Below are 19594 nucleotides of genomic sequence, written 5' to 3'. Positions count from 1 at the left end.
TATATATATATATATACATACCTAATATTATTTTTTAATGTAATCACTGCTTGCATGTAGCATTAAAAAGGCATTATCAGAATACATTTCAGATTAGACGCTTAAATTGAACTAAATAAATTTTACAGCGCAACAATTTAAATTGCACTTTTGTAAATGTATAATAATAAAATATGTTAAAAATAGCACATAAGTATATATTGCATACGTATGTAGATGTGCGTATGTGACCGAATATACAATTTTTATCTTATTATCTCATAAAATGGCTATGTTTTATCTGAACAAAGATACATTGTGATAAACCTTGAATAAACTAGAATCTGTTCCTTTTTAAATATTATTGCTATAATTTAAGTAATATCAATATGAATATAAGAAATCTCGTACTTTTTAAATATATCCATAATAGTAATATCTATACTATTTTAGAGATCTTTTGTATCTTCTTCAATATTTTGGAATAAATATGTAAAAGTAATCTTTGTAGTATATTGTATTCAATATATACATCTATAACATAAATAAAATGCTCTAACACTAATTGACAATAAAAACATAATAAACGAGCTAATAAAGCAGTTTCAAGAAGTAGGAGTGTGGCAAAACAAATAAATGTCTGATATAAAAGAAAAAAGGTATATACATATAGGCATCACTTTTTACATAAAAAGCAAAAAAGTTTATTTTTATTTACGATAAAATAAAATTATTTTGACCGCGTAAGAAGTGCAATATAACCAAATATAATACAAAAAAAATTAACTACGTTCTTTGGAGTTTGTTATGTACATAATCGTGTACAGCAATATCAACTGAACATATATATATATATATATATATATATATATATATATATATATATATATATATATATATGGATCGATTTCTACAGTTATATAATAAATATTCACGCTTATATGTTTAAATTATGTTATGTTTAACAATATAAGACAAGAGTCTAAACTTTTAAAACAATTGAGGAAATATAAGTTATATATAATACATATTTTCACAAAAAGAGAAATACACATCAAATCTGGAATAGTCTCTTTAATTTTACGGACGATACATTTCTAATTTAACAATAAAGAATAACTCTATATCCATCTACTATCATCATCTGCTGACAGGCTAATAAAACTTTATAAAAATTGGACACATATTGAAGATATTTTGTATGTGCACTCATATATAAAAACATTAAAAATTATATATCTGAGATGATTTTAAAAAATTTTTCAAATCTTTCATCATTTTCTTTTGTTAAAAAGGAAATACTTTGTACAATGTGTATTTACTAGAAATACAGTATCATAATTTTTGAATAATATAAACTACGTTTCATTATTCAATTACCATTCTGCACAGTCTCTGCAGCACTCCGCTATGATTCTCTTGATGATAGATTATCTCATTTTCATCACTTTCGGACTGGCCAGTCTATTGCAATTTTATGTGTATGAAATTGTATACTGTACACACTAACTGCTCTGTGATTTCTGTAAGCACATCATTATATACTATTTTAATTTTTGCACACAGACATCTTTCTGAAGAGATTGGAATATGATAAAGATATTTATTATCTATGTTTCTAGATATACATATATTTTTCATTCATATTAGATATCTTAAAAAAGGATAACTGATTTGGCAGTATCATATAGAAAAAATTTTATGTAATGTATTTGATATATTATATCAAATATATCAATAAAAAAATCGCGTACATCTTTTTTTATTTATAAAACATTATAAATGAATATAATGTCGAATAATAATAGGGTATTAAAATTGTGACCAATATATCTATATTAAATTTCTTAAATTTTTAATTTTCTGTTCTGATTCTAATAAATATCATTATTAAATAATGATATTGTTTGATAACGGGGGGAATCATATTATTGAAAATAGAAATTAAAAAAAAAATTTTTTTCTTTGTCAAATGTGAATTGTCTAGCATTTGTGTAAAGCACTTTAATTATACTTAGAATATTATGAGAAGAATGTTATTTATCCGATATTAAATTCTGCAAAAGGGATTAAACATCTATGTGAACATAATTAAGGCAAAAAATGATATGACGATAATAATGATTGTAATAGTAGGATATATGACATTAGAACAATTTCTCGATAACAAAATTTGTAATTATATATATAAAATCACAATAAAATAAGTCAGTGTAATCATATATTATCCCTCTATTACAATGTTATATCAACTGAACTTAATTAATACATATAATTCTACATAACAGTGAGATTAATAAAATACTACTTTTTTGTTTTTATGAAGACATATATTTTACACAACTTTTATCTTAATAGTCCTATTCTGTGGAGTACAAATATATCGAAATATATAGTAAACGATATATTAAATAACAAATTGAGAAAGTATGTAAACATACTAAGTACAAATCACATAGGTTTCTTTACATATATAACAGTAAAGAACATTTGCTATTTCATTTATGTAATTATTATCCTTTCAGATTTCATGAAATACTTAGCTCAATAATAGATATTATATTCGATGTGCAGAATAGGACTATATATGTAAAAAAAGTTTATTACTACACAGAAAATGATAGCTCATGTTAAAATTTTAATCCAAATTTCTACGAAATAAGTAGCTTACATTAATACTATTAATACTGTATAAATGACCAATATTATTTGTAAAAATTGTTATCAAATTAAGATTGTTTTTCCATCGAGTATATTTAATCCTTCATTTAAAAGCATAGTATCTGTAAGTTCTACAGATCTTTTGCAATATGAATTGGAAAGACATACCATTAATACGGGCGTTATGCCATTGTCACTAGATGAGGTACAAAAGCTCAGCAAAAGGAGAGATACTCAGCTATCAAACTATTTTTTTAATAAATTCGTAATCTAAATACTCTATAATGTTTCTAGCTAAATTTCAATCACTTCAGAAACTTATAAAGCTTTACTTATATCTGCAATTCACAATTATGTGAGAATCTAATACTCATCTAATTTTACATGATAAAATTAAGAAATGACATCTTTTTATCAAGGCGCGAAAATTCGTTGAGTCTTTAACAATGAGCCATCCTATTCGGATAATCCAAGATGCGTTGCTTTTGTTGACGTTAATAATAGTGACTGGGAGATGTGTTGTTTAGATTCCACGAAAATAATTAAACATAGAGATTATACCACACCTCGATGCGTCTCAGTAGCATCCGCCTAAGAAAAGTCATCATATGAAATCTCATGAACTTCCACGCCCTATCGATTAGGTATGAAATAAACAGTTGAAAGTATATCAGCGAGATATAGTAGCATCTTTACATTTCTATTTTTTTTAGTGAGATATTGTTAGTAAAAATAGAGTTAATTCATTCCTCTGTGCATAAGATTTATATTTTTATTTCTAATATATATTATTTTAAAACGGTAATAGAGATTGTGTGTTAACTTTGTTAGTTTCAGGATATTCCTTTTCATAACTAGAAACGGTAATATACTTTGGTACAAGTATACATCATCGTATATATGAGGATGGCCTTGATGTATAGTTTCCATTTTCTTTTTCTTTTTTCGAAGAATGTGTGTTCCTATAAATGTATGGAGAATGATTATAAAAGTCATACATAAATGAGTTAATGATTGATATGCGTTATTCCATTGTTCACAAAGCTATTTATTTATTCATATATACTATATATGCATTAATGCTAAAACATGGGATTTGTATTGTTTTATCTTTTTTATCGTTTTATTCTGTTACTATTATGATTGAATTGTATACGATGTTTGATAATATATTTATTATATTTTCAAATTTATGTTATACACAATAATTAAATAATAAACATTAAACAATACGCTTTATAAGCTGTTATTAAATCTATTATTTCATGTATATTTAAATATAAAAGTCTAATTAAAAACTGATATATCCTTTGATCTATTGCGATACAAAGTAGCCAAATTATATAAAATTTATAAAATATATTATAGGAAACTAGACTCAAGGCCTCCTTACTAAACTTTATATATATAGGTTCATCTCTTTTAAATTACTTAAAGAAAATATCAGTACAACACAATTTCTCAGACAGAATTTTTTTGTGTATATACAGAACCGATAATTTTAAAACTAAACGATCAGTTTTCTCCTACTCTTCTCTATTCTACATGAAAGTGTACTGAATTGATAGTTCCATAAACATTTAGAACTGATCATAAATGAAGAGTAGGAAATACCGATCATAGAGAAGTAAATATATATTTTGAGAGTGCTAATATTTCCTAGATCTACAAAAATATATAATTATACATAGCAATATTATGCACTTTTTATCAACATAGCAAGAGGGTATGACAGAAATATTCTACCAAAATCTTGTTAAATTCTCATAAAAGTCTCGCTTCATGATATATCACGTATGTATTGTAATACAGAAAATTTTGTACACGTTGTTGAAAAAAGTACATTCTTGATGAAGATAATGTTAAATTTGGTTCGCATATGTGAAAGAGCTATTAAAGCGGTATAAAATGTATAGTAGTTATTCTATTGTGCAAATTTTACAGTGATTAAATATTTATGGAGAAATACCATTCTTTTAAAATATCTTTTCAAATAAATGCATACATAGTAACATATTATGCTCTCTATACTTTTTTTTACATATTTATATTTAAAAAAACACACTTACACCTTCATTATTTTCTATATCATCTAATTTTCCATTTTTATTCCAGAGCTTGTACATCTAATTTTTAATGTAGCATCTGTTTAACCCTCTGTGTGCTTATAACTGTAATATACAAACATTTTACTCCCTGAATAAAAAAGAAATTTATAAAATCCACAGCAATATAGTGATAATTATATATATAAAAAAAAAAAAAAATAGTTAAATGATGAAAAAATGTCATTGACTAATTGAGATTATATATAAATGATCTATATAACGATCTACTTTATATTTTCTCTCGAAATATGCCATCAGTTATAAAAACATTTTTGTGTATCTGCATGTAAGGTGTTTGGTTTGTTCGACACTTTCTCTCATGCTCTAAATAAAATATTATTCAAAATAATAGTATGTGTGAATTAAAATTAAATATAAAGATAGACATTTATAATTATCCTTAGTCCCCTGTAATTGATATTTCACTTGTACTATTATTCCATTAAAATTATTAACTGGCTTATTCTGCAAATCAATAATTTGCACAAAGTAATAGAATTTAGTTAAGTAAGCATGTTCGCTATCAATACAGAACTTAAGTTTCAGCCATACTTCTTCCTCAAACGCAATTAAACTTTATGATCTTTGACAGAAATATATTCTTTAGATAAATATATACTCCCAGAAACTGTTTTAACAGAGCAGTCGCGATTACTAAAGTACTTACAAAGGATAAGAAAATTTTTATGTATATAGCATGTGAGTCTCTTTAAATAAACAATATAGAGAAACACTCTTACAAAAAAATATATGTAATATTTTATAAAAATTTACTGAATATTTAATTGATTTACGCACAAATTTATGCCAATTGTGGTTAACTTTAAAGATCTACTAATTATATATCTTATGACAAATTTAATTCTGCCAAAAGACTCGTGACTTTATAGAACAATATTGTAATTTTTTTTCTTTTACTGATAGGATTTCCTTATGAATTATTATTCAAATAAATGTGTTCCTGGTAAGTTCTCTGCATCTTTATATGAATATGGAACATGTCTTATTATTATGTAATTGTACATTTGATGCAGTATAGAAAAAGATCTCGAGGGTTAGTTATGTCAAAGGGATGTATCCAACACTTACACTATACGCTTTATTAGGACATAATTCCCGAAACACTTTCTCGATGAAGGGTTGCCTGCAAAAAAAAAAAAAAAGAATAAGATTATGTCATTTTATATCATTATGAAATCTCTAAGATTGCATATAAATACTAACATATGTGCTCAAATGCATTTAGACAAGGTCAAATATAAAATTATTGGACTCTCATGACAGAAATCTAATTATATTCTGGAATGCAGCCAAATTGGTGGAAGACTGTTGAATCTGTTGTATTTGGTAGTAGTAATGCTGACATTACAGTGATCTCACAGAGATAATAAAAGTTTATTATTATTTTTTCCCATAGAGAAATGCTAAATATATATTTCAATATATATATATATATATATATATATATATATATATATATATATAAATATTTAAAAAATATATATATATATTTTTTTTATATTATATATACATAGCGAGTCTTTGAAAATAATTGTGTATTTGTGTGTGTGTATTATGTAAGTATAACTCTTTTCTATTATTAAAATATTTTTGATTATACAAAAAAACTAAACAAAAACACTTAACAATAATCGACTATATGTACATTGTTTTAAAAAATTGCTTTAATACTACTGAAATGTTACTCACTTAGCATGAAGACCACCACCTGGAGGTAGGTAAGGAAAATCTTGGTCGCTTCCTCTAAGCAGTTCAAGCATTTTTAGATAGTCAAATTCATTCTTATCCTCCTCTTGGGCGATTATTTCTACAAATTAAAAAAAAAATATATATATATAATATAAGGTATATATATAATTCTTATCATTAGAAAAATATTAAATTCATATTAAATATCACACAAAATATCAATAACATAATAATGTGATTGTGTGCAATTTTAACAGCTGTTATACAAATAAATGCTTAACAAAGTGCGCTTGATGTACAGTGAAACAATATTTATAATTCAAATTTTCTATAAATGTAGTTAATTATCTGTTCTCTATCAGAGCTGCCATCATTTTATGCATTCATGTGTGATTATAAGTGTTGTGCACATTTTTATTTCTATTAATAATATCTAAATTCAAAGTACAGAATAAATGGGACAATCTGTATAAGAAAAATGTGAACTATGCTTGTATACGCTAATATTATGTGATAATACTAATAATAAATATTATATAATAATTCTCATACATGCAATTTTTGTCAAAATGCTTTCAGAGAAGACAATTAACTATGAAATAATTAACAGATATCGAAATGTACATACAATATAACAATATCGTGTACATGCATCTACTTAGGACTGGAAGAGTAAATTATGTACACTACATTTCTTATGGAAATATACTCTTGTCTTAAGTAGATACATTTTAGACGAGCCTTTAACATAGTCAGTATGATGTACACATTGTCCACCTCTGGAATTGTATGTTATATTATGGGTGTTAAAAAAAAGAAGAAAAGAGAAATTTTTTTTTTACTATGTTCCTCCATAAGAAATGCATTGTTATAAAAAAGAGATATCAAAAGTATGTAATATATAGATAATGTTAAAGATTCTTGTAAGAAAATTTGCACCTACCTTATGGTTTAGGTGAACTTTAAAAAGAGGAATACATAAAACAAGAAAAACAACTTTCTCTTATATATAACGCAGTTTCTGCTTAGATATATATATATATTTAATTTTAGATTAATTTATCAACTCCAAGGGTGGAACACATCTCTCAGCAATGATAATTTCACATTATGTTTATTAATAATTTATGCCATTATACATGACAAAATAATGTATACTTATTTTGTGGTACAAATTAATTTCTTGTCTTCAAAAGAATTATGAAACACATAGATTTAATTTGATTATAAATAGAGCACAAAAATTTTTGTAATTTTACAGTGAGCTTTCCTACATGAGAATTTTATTGTAAAACTTCACAAATTTTTATGTGCTATTCATAAATATAACATTGATGCAACACTTTTAATCAACCATGTGTGGAATAAGTAAAGTTATTATAAAATAGTTTGATGAAACATTGTAAATATTCCTTTTATGTATATAAATTTGTCTTTTTTATAATATTTTTATATTATCATATATATGACACACAATTGTACTCATAACTTTAAAGGCTTTATAATATTTATGTATTTTCATAGCAGCATTAATATTTAGAAAACAAATGTTTTACAATATTCTTTAGTGCTCTCAATAACAGCTCTCTCATATCTGTTTACACTTAGCACTAATAGATTTAAAACATGTATGTTATATTAGTCATATACAATTTTAATAACGAGATCTGAGAAAACAAAAATTTCTTTATGTATATGGATATATAATTGCATCTGTTTTTGTATTATATATGTATCTAAATTCTAAATATATAAGTTTTTATAAAAATTTGATAAGATTTATATTAAGAAAAAGATGAGAAACAAATAAAATAAAATGAAATAAAATAAAAAAGAAAAAATCAGATGCAACATGATAAAAGTCACTAAGGTAAAACAGATATGCACTTTTTTATCAACACACAAGATTATAGGTCTGTTCTTTACAGCTGAACTGGCTGCACCAGTTCAGAGCCCATCCTTCTCCTTCCAATGGGGACAGAAAAAGATAAACTCTGGACCAGTGCAGCCAGTTCAGCTGCAAAGAACAGACCCGATATAAGACATCAACATTATTTTATAAGTGTTTCCTCATGTGACAGATATATCTCTCACATGAGACATTAAATTTATTAATCACAAAGTGCAATGTGTTAAGAAAAGGGAATCATATATCGTATGGTTATTGTTACATATAGTTGGTGCAACTGATTGTGCAAGCCTTAACATTTACATGTTTTAAAAAGACCATTAAAGTTAATGTGTGTATCAATGTTTTCAAAAATTCTAATTGTTATTTCTGCTGTGCATCTGAAGACGTCGAAAAATATTTTTTGTAAAATCTATCTTTTGTAAAAGATTATTTTATAATGACTAGTAGTATCTTATGGCATATATGATATGCAGATTGTAAATGTCAGATTATTCTAAAAATGAAATCTTAATCAGACTAGATTAGATTAAAAGCATCTATAAGACGTCGAAAATATTATCCTGTTTTGAATGTTTCATATTAATTTTTGAAATATGCTACACATCACCTCTAATAATACATGACAAAGCAAATATCAATGATAATAATGTGATTTTTCTAATAATACCATTATACTATTATTTTTCTGCTAATCTCTAGTTTTAAGTATCGACTATAACATTTAGTTAGAAGTATTTATGAATTGCAATCTATTGCACTATTTAAAGTCATTTGTTTTATCATTATAATATATATTGGTCTTTCTTTCTCTTTTTCTTTCTATTCTTTTAATTGTATTAAACTGCAATATTCACAGTTTTACGAATTTCTAAGAATAAAAGGGAATTTATGTTGCTAAAAATAGATTTTTCATATAACTTTCACGATAATGTAATGTCTTTACAAAACTTTCTTTCTCTTAAAGAAAATCTTTCTTTACAATTTGGCACTAATCAAATTCTTCACAGCATGTTCTGCATGTTTCTATTAAATATGCATCGAGAAGAATTTGTCATTATATACTTATACAAATATATATACTAATAAAATATTAATTTATTATATCACGTTTGTGATGCGTATGGCATTGTGATCTTGAATTAATGCAACAACAAAAAGAATATAATGAATTGAAATATGGAAAAGTTAAAGAACCTTTAATTCTCCTTGCTATAGCCATTTCCAACTCTGCCTCCTGTCTCTGTGCTTCGGGATTTGGTTTTGGCGCAGCCGGGAACGTCACCAGAACTATACTCATATTATCTCTGCTACCCTGTAATCAAGTTTCAGATTTGCCTAAATATATTCTTGTATAAGAAACGTCGTAATTGTTACAAAAATATTATTGTAACGCAATATTTATCTTTTGTGTAATCTTCAAATTGCAATTATAAAGAAAAAATGAATTGGCATATATATATATATATATATATATATATATATATATCATACATGATAAAAAAAGATGAATCTGCATTATTTGATCATTCAAAAGCACTATGATTTGATATTATTTTAAACTTACAAAAACCTTGTTATATTTCTTAAAATAAATTAATTTATCAGTTTGATAGAATAACAAGCTATTTTAATTACACAAATTAATTAATACATAAAATGTATAAAACATAATAGTATGTATACCTTATAAAGACAGGTGTCTACAACCAGATTGGTAACTGCTTCTAAATCATCAGTTAGTAGCAGTCTTGAATGTATAAAGTTACATAAATCTTCGTTGTTCATTACATCCCAAATGCCATCACATGCTAAAACTAAAAACTCGTCGTGTTCATCGTCCCTATCTCGCACGAATATTTCGGGTTCTGGCGACACTAATTGCTCACAAGGGCCTCGATCTTTTAGATTTTTGTACTCATAATCGCCCAACGCTCGGGAAACAGCCAGAGATCCATTAACTCTTTGGATCATTACGCTACCACCTGCATTCTGAATTCTCTCCTTTTCGGCAGGTAAGACGGGCTTGTGATCCCGCGTCGAGAAGACTGGAATTCCAGATCTACAGAGTACAGCCCGAGAATCGCCGCAGTTGGCGATATAGATATTTTTGGGCGATATAAATGCACACACTGCTGTAGAACCAGATTTGTCCATGCCAGAACTCATTTCGGGTAAATCTCTCATTTCGTCGTCGAGTCTGAGAAACCCGGAATGAATTCCTTGGATAACATCCTCGGCCTTAAATTCCTCTGTTTGCATTATACATTCCAGTAAATGCTCCGCACTGTGTGCCGATACTAATGCACCCGCATGGCCATCAAACACTGCAAAATAACTCCAATCTGAAAGACTACCCTCTAAACAGGGAATTGCTCTGTGAGCATCTTCCATTTCCATCCGCCAGCCCTGCATACTGGCGACGCCATATCGCAAGCCATTGCCAGTGCCATGTTCGTTACACTTCTCTGTTTTCGGAGTATCCAAAAATGCCCCCATATTACTTAGCAGATATTTCTTGTATTATAATTAATTTGTTCTTTGCTCTATTATTTGATCAGCATCATTCCTGATGATCTTGAAAATGGCACTTGTGTTTCGTTTTTACCTAAAAAAAATTGAAAATATTATTGTCACAATAGAATTATAAAATCTACGAATTGCGTTTTCGACAAGGTCTCAGCAGATGAAATAAACTAGCTATAAATTGCGTATTTTATAAAACGATCTTGGAAAAAATTTGAACGCTATTCGTCGATGACAACAATATATCGATAACGCGGGTCGAGCAAATTCTATTACGAGTACGAGGTTCAAACGATAAAGGCCGAGGCGAGACAAGTCGAGCGCATTACACGCACGCGGCAAGACATCCGCGAAAACAACGGACGCGTTTTTAAAATGTGCGTGCGTGCGTGCATGCATGCGGACGCGTCAGCGTCAGCGTCAGCGTCAGCGTACGTTATCGCCAGTGTGAGTATATAAATCTATCGCTTACGCCACGCGTCACCAAGAGCAGCGATATATGTACGCCGCGTACGGGTTTTGTCACAGGGTTTGCGCGATATCGTCCGGATATCGGCGGATAACGCGCAGCGGTTGCCCGACGACCCGAGGAACCGCTTATTTGGCAACGGCAAATTTTCGCCGACTAAAATAGTTTACGCTGCTCGCTCGCTGGCTCGCGCGCGGCTGGCTCGCAACAAGCCGAACGGAGAACTTACGTCGGCGGACCGTGACCAAGTATCATCATCGCTTCAGGTACTAAACGGGGCGCGTGCCTCCAACAAACTGCTACTGCTGCTTGCGCTGTTGCTGCTTTACCGCGCGGCGATACGTCGCAGTATATCTTCCCAGAGCTCTAATACGCTCGCATCATGGTTTCCTCGAATCGCGCGATTATATATTCACCGTCACACCACGTCTCGTTCGTTCCAGTTCGTTTGTCTCTTGTTCAGACTTGCTGTGGCTCAAGCTTGCTCAAGCTAGCCCGTGCTCGCTTCGCTCGTGCCCGCTGCCCGCTGCTGCACACACAGAGAAACAACGAAATCGACTCGCATGAATGGCGGATACACACAGCGGTCGGCGTGGTGCGCATGCGTCGGTTTATTAATAGCGGTCCGCGCGCGGTCGTCACCGTCGACCAATCGGCGCCGCGCGATTTCCGTTCAAGCCCGTGGCCCGATATCTCATTTTATAAGCCACGCTACATACACGGTGTGATAAAATTAACTCTTACCGCGCGCGATACTAGAATTAACTCATCGTCATGTCGCGCGAACGAGCGTTTTCCCGGTCGATAAATTTTGCACAATCACCGATAATTATTCCACGACGTTAATTAGCGTCGCGTCACTCATCCGGCAATATCACATTCGGCGAATCGCGCCGAACGTTTCAAAGGATACGTTTCACACACGGTCCGTATTATACGGTATATCGGATCAGTTTATTGATCGGCTAATAACCGATGGGAATTCCGCTACGGCGAGAACGTCAACGGGTCATTGGATTACACGTTATTACACCTAGATACACTCCATTAATCCGCGTTTGTTCAAGCGTCGCTCGCTCTATCTATATAACGGCGCTCGTCCGGCGATTGAGCCAATAACTCATTGATCTTCTCGCATGCGGGCGTATTCTCGCACGTGAAAATGCGCGCGATGTTCCGAGGAAACTATCGCTCTCGACCTAGTTTCGAATAATCGTGAGAAAGTAGAACGACAGAGAGGCATTCGCGAATCTATGCGATTCACAAAAGTTTTCCCTCGCGCGACGCATGCGTGTAAATAAGAATTAAAATGCTGGAAGTCCTTTGTTTTAACGTTTTTTTTTTTTATTTTTATATCATATTATATCTCGCAGTGCGCTGATCGAAAGATCAGTGTTTTTAAAATTGCTGGTGAAGAGTCGCAAATACGTTTTGCATTCCTATAAAATAACTTCAAAATTGCATAAGAAATTTGTACATCTTTTTTTACAAAAGAGTATTTACACTAAGCAATATAAGATGTTTTTTTTAATAAGGCAGATTGAGATAAAAAAATTAATATTTAATCTTTTATAATGCGAAAAGGGTGCACGGATGATTGTAGAATGTACTTTATAATAATCGTTTGTAATAATACTTTGCATATAGTAATCGTTTTGCAATAAATAAATAAATACCTAGCCGCAATGTAGGATAAGTTTAAAAAATATTTCGCATAATTCGCTGCATATTACGCGTACGTGTTACTTCATTTTCGATACAAAGCCGAGATCTCTAGGAATCATAAATTGTTTGATCACATCGTCCGTTATTTTACTTTTCGTTTCTTGATGCGCGGCAACAATTCGCTGTAATATATCAATTAGCTCCTTCTTCAACTCGCCTGTTAAGATTTCTCCACTAGTGTAGTCCTGAAAATAAACGGGAGATACATGTTATCCATATAATCGTTGTAGTCTTAATTCGAGATCAAGAAAGAATAAAAACTAACTTTTCTAATTTGTTCTAGTCGCTCGTCGTCCTCCAAGAAAAATCGCAGCCACTGATAAGATATATCTACCTCGCAATTACCGCCAAGCTGTCGGTGCTCTTCCACTGTCGCCTGACCACCTGAGAACGCATGCTTGTTGATTTTGTTCTTGATCTGCTTAGCAGTATCTGTGAGAAATATCGCCGTGTTGTTGTCGCTCGCCGACATTTTCGTCTTGGATCCCTGTAACGCCGGAAAGAAGCTCGAATGCAGCAAGGCCGGCTTGGGGAAACCGAGTTTAGGCGCCACGTCCCTCGTCATACGAAAATACGGGTCTTGATCGATAGCGCACGGTATCAGACAGTTCACCTTAGCATTCTTGAAAATGAAGGGAAACGAGCTGGAAATAGCCGGCGCCGCTTGTGTCGGTGGAAACGCAATCTTTGCGATCGGATCGCTATCTCCGAATCCGAAAATGCCCTTTACTTGATTGAATGTGATGCTTCTTTGTATCCTGATCATGTTCTGATAAAATACTGGATTATTTCCTATATGTTCCAAGTTTGAGAAGATAAATGTTTTCTCAGGATTGAAGCCACAAGCGATAATATCCCTTGCATTGGCATAGGCCAATGTAATAGCATCTTCTATCTTTATATTCTTCCATATAGCTTTCTCGTCATCTGTCAACTGTATGACCAAAGGAACGTCGAAAACATCTTGCAGCCATTTGCAGAACATGAAGGGTATGAGATGCCCAAGGTGCATTGCATTGGTACTAGGTCCTCTACCTGTGTATAAGTAAAAAGGCTTTCCTTGTTCGTAAAGATTCAAAATAGTATGCATATCCCTATGAGAAAAGAATATGCCTCTTCTGAGAAAATGATGCGGTTTTTTGCCAGTAATATTTTCAAATCTAGCTAACAGTTCATCGTCTATCTTGGAGCTTCCAAATTTTCCTGCACGAAAAAACAAAGACGTATAAAAATAAATGACGTATAAAGAGTTCCAAGCATATAATCTTCATTGTATGTCAAAAACACTTGTCAAGAATATAACCTACAAAATGAAAAATCATAGAAAATTTCAAATATTCGTTTCTGATTTTCATATTTTTGCATATATCTTTTAAGAATAATTATTTAATATTGTAAAATACATCGCGCAAAAATGAAACTTACTAATTAACTTGTCATAATCAATTCCAGAATCATTGGTACTAGTAACTATCCATGGTGTCACAACATCCTCGTCCTCGGTAACGCCGTTTAATGCGTGATCTTGAACCTGCGCATCTTCCGTCGTCATGGTTTCCCTGAAGACGTGTGCTCCAGAGTGCACACTTCCTTTTAGAAAAGTTCTTCAGTGGATTTCCGTCGCTTATGGTACAATTATCATCACCACGTTGCAACTTGGAAAAGCGAAGGGCCGGTAACAGTATAGAAAGATCGCGGATCATGAAACAAATTCGCGCATGCGCAGTAATTTAATTTCAGTAACATATTATATCTCACTGCAATAAGATGCAATAAGATATTGCATCATTTGCGCGCGCGAAGAAATGGAAAATGTCAAAAGAAATAATATGAAGTCGAAACAATAAAATGCGCTTTATGCAATTCCATAGATAATTTTTTATCTTATCATAAAATCTCAAAAAGTTCCTGTTACATTTGTTTGTAGATGCCTCCTCTATCGCATTTATAAGCGCGAATATACCAAAGTCGGTCACGCGGGTGCTGACGTCACCCACGCATACGCACGAAGGTCCCGCCGATGAGATTTGTCTTACGATCTTTCCGCATGTTTCTACGCTGCACGTAATCACGCGTCATCCTTGATTCTACCTGATGCGCATGCAATCGAATCGCCATATTATGAAATTTCGATAAACATCGTAATTGCCGAAATGATGCAATCGCCTGCATTGTTATTTCGTAAAAGTCGAATCCGTCATAAAACACGCGTTCATAATTGTTTTGTATCAAGAGACGCGGTAGCGTCTCGTTCCAAGTATATATATTAGCATAAATTATTTCACAGCTTTTTTAAATGTTCTTTATATATCATCATTATATAGAATTTAATTGAATCGATGTATCATCGTTTCTGACGTCATTTCATTCGCGAAACAGATACAAAGCACTTCCTGGAACTTGACGAAATTCTATCCGTGCGATTTCCGTATCGCGAACTACTAATATGATATCTGATGATGATATTACAATTATATGATATGCTGAAAAGATACTAAACTTGATCGTCTTAATTTACTTAATATTTTCTGCATATTATCTTTTTTAGTGTCTTTATCCTTTTTCCACTTTTAAAAGTCTAGACATATATATATATATATGTATGTATCTATCATGTTTTAAATGCAAAAGATGTAAGTGTGTAATTAACAGGACAAAAATTATTATAAAAATATTTGAAATTATATCTTGTATGTATAAGATAATTATTCCAATTTTAATTATTCTATATCAACTACAGTTTTATTTATGAATTTAATTATTGTACTATAAGTATACAAAATTCTATTTAGAATCTACTTAATCCTACAAAAGTATAATATATAGGACATAATATATAATAACATAAATGTTAGGAGAGTAATAACTTACAAAAGTGCATTTATTAAATAAGATACACACATAAAAATATAGTTTGTATGGCTTTACATACAGTTTACATTAGTTTAGATATAACTTTATCTCTCAACTATTTCTAGAGGTATCACATTGCAACCTAACAAACCTTTGCCGACCCAGGGGCGTGGAGTTAATGATAGAATTATGGTATTAAATCCACGTTTGATTTTTAGATTGATTATCTTGTATCTGCTATTTTCCACTAACTTTCCAATATCTGTCAAAGATTTGAAGTTTCGGTAATGAATGGATCCAAATTCCAATATTAAATCTTCGACTTGAAGTCCCTGAAAAACCAATGTTAAGTTATTTCTCACTTTTAATATATTAAATAATATACAAATTTTAGCAACAAATGAATATATTAAATTGTAATAATAAATTCAGCTCTAAGTTAGACCAATATATGCGTACATATGCAAGAATATGAAACATATACAATAACATACTGCGATTTCTGCTGGTGAACCAGGTGAAACCAAATTCACTCTTAGGAAAGGCTCCAACATTTCTGTCTCCTGAATATCAGATACATTGGATACAGGCTCTTGTGCTTCATTTCCCCCTGCTAAAGCATGAATTTTGTGCAACCCTTCCTCTATCTTTTTCATCAATGCTTTATGATCATTTGTGAGACCTGCCACAATGCAACATGATTCAAATATATACGTACAGAACTGATTATTCCAAAACATAACAAATATATTTACATATCATTTTGTGCCTTGCGTGTCTCACTTGATAAACATCAATATCCTGTCTGGGAAATCCTTCGGAGTCCACCAGTGGCTCGTCCATACCGACATGATTCTGCAATTTATTATATTGAAAATATAAAAAATATAGAAAATCTTTAAAAATTGACAAATCATGCTGCACATCGACCTTGGTATTTCTTGTGACAGTAACGTCATTCTTTTTACGCTTGCATGATACGACGTAAAATAATATGCAATACATACGGAATCTAAGATTTCCTTCAGCGTTCGCAGATTAGTTTCAATATTTTCTTTATCCTTCATCAATTGAAGGACAGCATCTTTAGCTTCTTGCAGTTCCATGTCGACCACCATTTTTGTTTTGGTCGAGTTAAGCGGGGAGGGGGAGCGCACACTTTTACATAAACTTTACATAATCACAAGCATAAGAAAATTGATTGGTCCATTTTCTTATACATAACGAAATTGACCAATCAATTTCCTTATGCATAACGAAATTGACCAATCAATTTCCTTATGCTTATGATTATGCGCTTATGCAAAAGTGTGTGCCCTCCGCTTAACATATATAGATCGAGAAATATACTGACAAGTACGTAATTATGTTTCTCAGGTTAGGCCCCATATCAATAAGAATAAAAAAAAATTTTATAACATATATAAACAAGACTTAGAAATTATGATCTTTTACGATATCATACGGTATTGGGATTCTCAGCAAGTGGCTTGGATAGGGAAATTGGCCATAAAAAAAAAGATAGATTTTTTTTTTAGTAAATTTTAAGTAATATTTAAAACTTGAACTCTCGTACAGTTAAAATCGCCAAACTAAATATTACAAGACTGCAAAAAGAATAGAATGTATTAATTTTATTATGACACAAGATGATCATAAAAATTAGCACGCATACGTTTTCTATTCAAATTGCGCGCGTCACGAGTGCACGAAGTTGGCGACAATGCGCGATAGTGCGACTAACTTCTCGTCGTACGATAACGGGACGGGAACCGCGCTTTGTCATTCTCTGCGTGGTGGTTTCCGCGATTTTGACGCAAGATAGATCCGAATAAGAGTGATATTCGATCGGAAAAAGTAAAGCGCGAGTACCGACGTCGAGAACTGATCGCAGCTTTCCAAATTGAAGCGTACGAGCGTGGCGTGTGCGACGAATCTTGCCAACTATTTCCGGCGGCTTAGCGCCTCCGGTCGCAAGGTGACGTTTACTGTTTGCCGTGATTTTGCTGGGTGTGTTGCTGCCAAAGTCGGCGGGGCGAGAGGTGAGGGATACTTCTGTCTGTGTACGTCAGCTGAATTATTTTGCGACAAGCGGACAAAGCTAAACTAAGTCGAAAACTGTATTGTCACAAATTAGCGCGAGATTTCGTCATCGTCGGTTTCGTGGCGAGCGACTTCCTTTCGAAGATTCTGCGCGACTCCGGTACTTCTCCGCTTGCGTTCCGATTGCGGAAAAGATGGGCCTCACGATCAGCAGTTTGCTCACCAGGCTGTTCGGCAAGAAGCAGATGCGGATACTGATGGTGGGTCTGGACGCCGCCGGTAAGACCACCATACTTTACAAATTGAAACTCGGCGAGATTGTCACCACCATACCCACGATCGGCTTTAACGTCGAGACGGTCGAGTACAGGAATATCTGCTTCACCGTATGGGACGTGGGCGGTCAGGACAAGATCCGGCCACTTTGGAGGCACTACTTTCAAAATACTCAGGGTCTCATCTACGTGGTAGACAGTAACGACCGCGAACGTATCGGCGAGGCGGAACGCGAATTGGCAAACATGTTGAAGGAGGACGAGTTACGGGACGCGGTGCTGTTGGTGTTCGCCAATAAGCAAGATCTACCCAATGCTATGACTGCTGCTGAGCTCACGGACAAGCTAGGCCTAAATTCATTGCGTGGACGTCACTGGTACATACAAAGTACCTGTGCCACGCAGGGACACGGATTGTACGAAGGTCTGGACTGGTTGAGTAACGAGCTAGCCAAAAAGTGATAGCGCCTCACTATAACTGATATCCTTAAGGACAACCTACTCATCCAATATGGACGTAGAATAGCCAAAAGTCACTCAGCAATTTCCATTATCAATCAAATTGTATCATCTATAATAGTATAGTACCAGTCACATGTACAGTTTAACAATCGCTGCGATTTTAACTGCTTATAGAAATTGATGCAAATGCAAACAGAAAAAATTAGAGCGATCTGTTGACTTTTTTACCTCTTAGGTACAGTAAAATTCATGTGAAATGTGTTCCAAAAGCAAAACTTGTTTCACAGGAAAGAAGTGTGCGAAAGCATTAAGACATAATAGATGTTTTTGCATCATTCATAAGATTATACATAAAGGTTGTACATAATTCTAAGTTGCTTCATATATACTTATCATTAGATCTACTAATTTGGTTTTTGATACATCGAGTGACAAAGTCTCTATCAACAGATTTAAATGCAAAAAATTTATTTATTTATGTTATATTAAACATGTGAAAAAATTATTGGATCACGATTTATTTTTTATATTTTAATCTACGTCCATACTATTCATTAGAAATGAGATATGATGTATTATGTGATGTTATATACACAGGTCGTTTGCACTCTATCCTGTTCTAACAGATAAGTAAATTTTTGAGATAAATAATTACTAGTTTATAAGGCTTATAAATAAGTACTTGATTAATTTTAATATTGTGAAAAGAAATAAAACTTAATGATGGTTTTTGAGCTGCAACTCTCATTTTTAATAAAAATAGACATTTAAAAACTGTAAGCAGCGAGTTTAAAAGTCATTGTCACAATAAACCCTGAAAATATAGAAAGAATATATAAGTTAATCAGTTTTTTCACCTTATGAGGTTAAAAAA

At 31.9% G+C, this 19594-nt stretch overlaps 4 protein-coding genes across 8 annotated transcripts; 1 reads left to right on the top strand and 3 right to left on the bottom strand.

The window, feature by feature from the left end:
- Positions 1–1091: 1091 nt before the first annotated feature.
- On the bottom strand, positions 1092–12066 carry LOC138935329 (protein phosphatase 1B). Of its 5 annotated transcripts, XR_011447231.1 has the most exons (7): positions 11592–11974; positions 10054–10975; positions 9565–9682; positions 6459–6576; positions 5838–5892; positions 4710–4811; positions 1092–1502 (listed from the first exon to the last, which is right to left on the bottom strand). XR_011447231.1 is itself a non-coding variant. In XM_070299781.1 (6 exons), exons 2-6 carry the CDS (start codon positions 10864–10866, stop codon positions 1485–1487), a joined length of 1122 nt encoding a protein of 373 aa, XP_070155882.1. In that variant the 5' UTR covers positions 10867–10975; positions 11592–12063; the 3' UTR covers positions 1093–1484. The 5 variants fall into 5 exon arrangements, 4 of the variants coding, with proteins under 4 accessions (XP_070155882.1, XP_070155883.1, XP_070155881.1 ...); XM_070299781.1 differs by lacking the exon at positions 4710–4811 and having other exon boundaries at positions 1093–1502; positions 11592–12063; XM_070299782.1 differs by lacking the exon at positions 1092–1502 and having other exon boundaries at positions 2500–4811.
- Positions 12067–12753: 687 nt separating this feature from the next.
- Positions 12754–14854, bottom strand: Trprs (Tryptophanyl-tRNA synthetase). Its single transcript, XM_070299779.1, has 3 exons — positions 14513–14854; positions 13353–14290; positions 12754–13272 (listed from the first exon to the last, which is right to left on the bottom strand). The coding sequence occupies exons 1-3, from the start codon at positions 14637–14639 to the stop codon at positions 13105–13107; spliced, it is 1233 nt and encodes a 410-aa protein (XP_070155880.1). The 5' UTR covers positions 14640–14854; the 3' UTR covers positions 12754–13104.
- Positions 14855–15950: 1096 nt separating this feature from the next.
- Positions 15951–17120, bottom strand: LOC138935858 (26S proteasome non-ATPase regulatory subunit 9). Its single transcript, XM_070300718.1, has 4 exons — positions 16948–17120; positions 16696–16795; positions 16435–16622; positions 15951–16272 (listed from the first exon to the last, which is right to left on the bottom strand). Exons 1-4 carry the CDS (start codon positions 17056–17058, stop codon positions 16045–16047), a joined length of 627 nt encoding a protein of 208 aa, XP_070156819.1. The 5' UTR covers positions 17059–17120; the 3' UTR covers positions 15951–16044.
- Positions 17121–17670: 550 nt separating this feature from the next.
- Arf102f (ADP ribosylation factor 4) lies at positions 17671–19500 on the top strand. Its single transcript, XM_070300720.1, has 2 exons — positions 17671–17982; positions 18078–19500. The coding sequence occupies exon 2, from the start codon at positions 18178–18180 to the stop codon at positions 18718–18720; it is 543 nt and encodes a 180-aa protein (XP_070156821.1). The 5' UTR covers positions 17671–17982; positions 18078–18177; the 3' UTR covers positions 18721–19500.
- Positions 19501–19594: the final 94 nt, after the last annotated feature.

The sequence above is a fragment of the Polyergus mexicanus genome, unplaced genomic scaffold (assembly GCF_030449975.1).
Source record: "Polyergus mexicanus isolate NDT 795.1 unplaced genomic scaffold, iyPolMexi1.0 SCAF_8, whole genome shotgun sequence".
Classification (NCBI taxonomy): Eukaryota; Metazoa; Arthropoda; class Insecta; order Hymenoptera; family Formicidae; genus Polyergus; species Polyergus mexicanus.
This window is presented reverse-complemented; position numbering and strand designations above follow the sequence as displayed.